Raw genomic sequence first — 4,712 nt, forward strand, 5'->3', positions numbered from 1 at the left:
CTAGAATTTATATTATGTGTACTTTATATTAGGCTAGTTAGAACAATACCTTGGAAAATTGATATTTGCATGTATAATAGAGAAAACATAGATCCAAGGTATTTAGGGTTGCATGTAGACCATAGGAGTGTTAGAATGCTCAAAACCCAACACCAAGATCAACAGTAAAGTCACAAGCATTAACAGACTTAATTTGTGGCTCGTTTCAGTGATGATCTACAACCTGAAGCAGAGTTGGAGAGCAAAGAACTCCAAAAGGAAGAAAGCATGAAAACATGGACACTATGCATTGACGGATCCTCAAACTTTAAAGGAACATGCCTAGGGATCATACTAAAATCGCCACAGGGGGACATCATAACCCAACCAATTAGCTACAAATTCGATGCAACCTACAACGAAGCTGAATACGAAGCATTGATCATGGGATTATAGTTGGCCAAGGATTTTCAAATCAAGGATCTTCAGGTATTTGTTAACTCCTTATTATTAACTAATCATTTTAATGGATTCTATGCAGTGAAAGACAAAAGACTAGCACTATACCTACAAATCCTCTTCATAGCTGGCCTCCGAATTCGAAACTTTCAGCCTAAACCAAGTTCCCAGAGAAGAAAATATTGAGGCAGATGCACTAGCCAACCTTGGATCTTCCCTTAATATCCCTCCAGAAGTTAGGATTCCTATAACCCATATATTAATCCCAACGATATAAGGACCCTCTAATAAACCAGATGATCCCAATCACCATGGCGAAACAACGACGTGGCAATAATCGATGATCCTGACCCTCAACCATTTCCCTGGGATCCTGTTCATCAGAATCTCAACATTCAGGATCCTCTGCAACACTCCAAATCTTGGATCCAGCCTATAGAGGAGTATCTCCAAAATGACACAATCCCCAAAGAGGAAAAAAGCGAGACAGCATTTAAGATGAGGGTCTCACGATTTATGATAATCCAAGGAAGACTATACAAGAAATCCATGGCAGGTCCATACCTTAGATGCTTAGAAGATCACGAAGCTGCAGAAGTCCTAAAAGATATACACGAAGGAGATTGTGACAACTACACTAGGGGCAGATCCTTATGCTCCAAAGCATTAAGGACCGGGTACTATTGGCAAACAATGAAAAAGGACGCTCTCTTGTATGCCCAAAAATGTCATGCTTTCCAGAGACACAACAACATCCTACATCAACTTGTAGAACCGTTGCATCCTATCATTTCCCCTTGGCCATTCATGAAATGAAGAATGGATATAGTTGTCAAGCTACAAAAAACTCTTGGTGGAAAGGTCATTCATGAAATGAAGAATGGATATACTGAAGCCTTTGTTCAAGTACGAGACAAGGAAGTGGTCTCGTTTATCAAACGTAATATCCTGACTATGTTCGAGATCCCTACAGAGATCATATGCGATAATGGATTCCAGTTCATAAGAAAAAGGACTAGAGACTTTTACACTAGTTGCATGATTAAAATGATAATGTCCACTCCTGTTCACCCTAAAGCTAATGGTCAAGCTGAATCCAACAATAAGATCATAGTCAACAATCTAAAGAAAATGTTAGATGAGAAGAAAAGAAGATGGACAGAGGAACTTCCTCTCATCCTATGGGCAGATATGACCACTTCAAAGGCAGCCACTAGCCAAACTCCATACTACTTGTTTGGGACGGATGTTGTGATCACTACTGAGGTGGTGATCCCAACGGCACGATATCAACTGCAAGATCAAGAGAACAACGATAGGATCCTATCCCAAGATCTTGACACTTTTGATGAACTCAGGGATCTTGCCAAGATCTGTATTGTTGCTCATCAACAAAGGATCACTAAAGCATATAACAAGAACATTAAAGTCATAAGATTCCAGGTAGGTGACTTGGTACTTAGGAAAATATTCCAAAATACCAAGGATCCTAGTGCAAGTAAATTGGCACCTAAATCGGAAGGACCTTATCTCATTGATTCAAAAGAAGGAAAAAGAGCATATGGTAAGTTTTATCGATCATTTTCAAACAAACTCAAGGTACACTCTCTCTACCCTCTACTCTTATCCGATTCTTTTTATTATTATGAAAGCCAATACCGACTTAAGAATCAGAGGGGTGTTAACCAGGCTAACGCCTACCCCAAGCTAACATTTGCTTTGCATAGGAAATCAAAGATCCTAACATTCAAGGATCCTAACAGGTAGGTATCCTGACATTTGATGATCCTGACATTAGAGGATCCTAGGATTCAGGGATCCCAACAGATACATGGTTTTGTAGTCTCGACGATTGCAATATGTACCTATCCAGATAACTACAAATAAAGATTGATCATCTCTCCTACGACTAAGGGTACTTAATCCCCTCTACGGTTTAAAGAGTTAATTACCTCTTTCATACGAGTTAAGGTTTCTACACCTCACGTGGACGCACAAAATCTTACTGTGGGATGTGAATAAGGGGATCATTTCAAGCTTTAGTAACTTCGAAACCCTCTATTTCTGAACATATGTCAAGATCCTAATGTTTAAACATAAGGTCTATAAAACTTACATGTTATCCTAAGTCAGGATCTTCCGCAGTGATTTCATTAGGTTAATAACGCTTACTTGTTATCCAAAGTTGGGATCTTCCTTAGAAAAAACTTAAGATCTATAACAGTTTTATGTTATCATCCGATTTGGGATTTTCCCTAGTGATTTACTAAAGCTTGTAACACTAACGTGTTGCCTTAAAATTGGGATTTTCCTCAGTGATCTGCTAAGAACTATAACATTAACATGTTGATTGAAGTTGGGATACTCCCCTAAAAATGTGCAGGGATTGTGACATTACCATACAAAACAAGAGTTTCCCTAGTTTTTTCTCCAAGATGGTGTTATCTCCAATTGATTCTGAAGGCAGGATCCTTCTCGAGTTCACTAAGTTGAGGCCGATCAAGGATCCTCCCTGATTAACTCCTAAAGCAAAGATATTTTCTATATGGAAGCTTCAATATCATATAGGATTTAAAGACTTCTCCTAAGTCAAATGGTCACAAATTCTAAGGACAATAAGTTTCTACCTATCCTTTAAAGTTATTTTTTGTACATAAAATAGGTTTATTATCCTCAAAGATGTTAACTATTTGAAGATCCCAGTTTGATGACTAATCATTGCGGGCTAATCAGATCTTAAAAGGTTTGAACTTTTCAGGGTCCTGACTATGTAAGGATCCTCAGAAACTCTACAATAATATCAAGCAAATTAACCATGCAAGTAAGGAATATAAAGCAACCATAGCATAAAAAGGGTTTGCCCACCAACCCCACAAATAAAATAGTGAAATATTGTTTTATAGACCCAAATTTATTCAAATTGTTTTTAAAATAAGTCAATCTGAAGTTGCGGATTGTTCACCACCACTCGGAGCCACCTCCATATTTCCTCCTCATTCCTTAGGATGCGATGAAAGATCCTGATTGGCACCGACAGACTCACCAGTCAACTTGCTCAAGGCTTCACGCCATCCTTCTACATTCCAGGATCCCACGTTCTCAAGATCCTCTGTAAGCTTAATTTTCGCCTTCCAGACAACAACAACCATAATCATCCACACGTTAGCAATCATGTCATCCATATTAACCACATGCTCCTTTTCCTTTTTAGCCTTCTCCCTGGACAGCTTCTCCATTCTCTGTTGGAGCTCCTTATTGACTCGCTCCTTCTCCTTTAAAGCATGGTCTGGTTGAGCAAGTTTGGCTTTGAGATCCTCACCGGAGCGAGAGACGTGATCAACAACCTAAGAGGAACCACAGTAAATAGATAGTAAAACTGAATAAAAAAGAACACAAGAATGCTCACAGATTGAGAGAAGGAGATCAACTTCTTTAGCACCTCTTCTGTTCCAAGATTCTCAAGATCTCAGGCATCATATGGTTTCCTCTTGCGAGATATCAGGGTCTTCACAGTAAATTCGAGATGAGTCTTCTTACGAGGAAGAGAAGGAGGGACCTTTTCCTTCATCACCATGAATCGAGCGCTAGAACGAGTATTTTTGGATCCTATACAATAAGATGGACCCCCATAAAATTAGGATCCTGATGATAAAAACACTAAGGAGGATCCTTACCAATGGCCATCGAAGTTGTTGTAAATGAACCTTCTTGAAGACTTGGAGACTCAAGCTTGAATGATTTGATGTCTATAGGTAAAGCAAGAAAATGCCTCACCTTATCCTCAGTGTCCTCAGTAGCAGGAAAAGCTTCACCAAACTTGTAACCTGCATCAACAAGAACAAAATAAGAAGCGTAAATCCTTTGGATCCTCAAGATCAATAAATAAGATCCTACCCTTTTCAACCTAAGCTTTAGGCAAGAGATCCCCACCATCGATGGAGTCTCGCCTCACAAAAAAGAACTTTTCCTTCCAGGCTCCATCGTTGTGTTTGGTTTTTAAGACAAGAGGGGATTTGTTAGTTTAAACCCTAAACAAAAAATGAGAACTCCCAAAACTAGAGAGATCATAAACATAAGGTAACTCAGTAAGACCAATGTCTATATTATGGGAATGATTCACTCGCTCAATACACTACAAAATCCTCCAAATAATGGTCATTTCTTGGCATAAGAAAGCTTGTGGCTTGAAAGAAATCAGAAACAATACCCGAAAAAGGATATTTGAAGCCCAAAGAAAAAGAGATATTCATGGAAGCATACCCACGAAGGAGAAA

At 38.9% G+C, this 4,712-nt stretch overlaps 1 protein-coding gene across 1 annotated transcript; it reads left to right on the top strand.

Moving 5' to 3' along the window:
* Positions 1-1,257: 1,257 nt before the first annotated feature.
* LOC145163598 (uncharacterized) lies at positions 1,258-3,146 on the top strand. The gene is made up of 2 exons (XM_079082417.1): positions 1,258-2,201; positions 3,101-3,146. Exons 1-2 carry the CDS (start codon positions 1,258-1,260, stop codon positions 3,144-3,146), a joined length of 990 nt encoding a protein of 329 aa, XP_078938543.1.
* Positions 3,147-4,712: the final 1,566 nt, after the last annotated feature.

The sequence above is a fragment of the Lactuca virosa genome, chromosome 3 (genome assembly GCF_052849685.1).
Source record: "Lactuca virosa cultivar CGN04683 chromosome 3, Lactuca_virosa_CGN04683_v6, whole genome shotgun sequence".
Lineage (NCBI taxonomy): Eukaryota > Viridiplantae > Streptophyta > Magnoliopsida > Asterales > Asteraceae > Lactuca > Lactuca virosa.

What these genes read in the sequence shown, in the direction of transcription:
- LOC145163598 (XM_079082417.1), top strand. Translation starts at nt 1,258, where the DNA reads ATGGATATAGTTGTCAAGCTACAAAAAACTCTTGGTGGAAAGGTCATT. An exon ending in ACATTCAAGGATCCTAACAG is followed by an intron (nt 2,202 to 3,100) that starts GTAGGTATCCTG and finishes TACATAAAATAG; the next exon opens with GTTTATTATCCTCAAAGATG.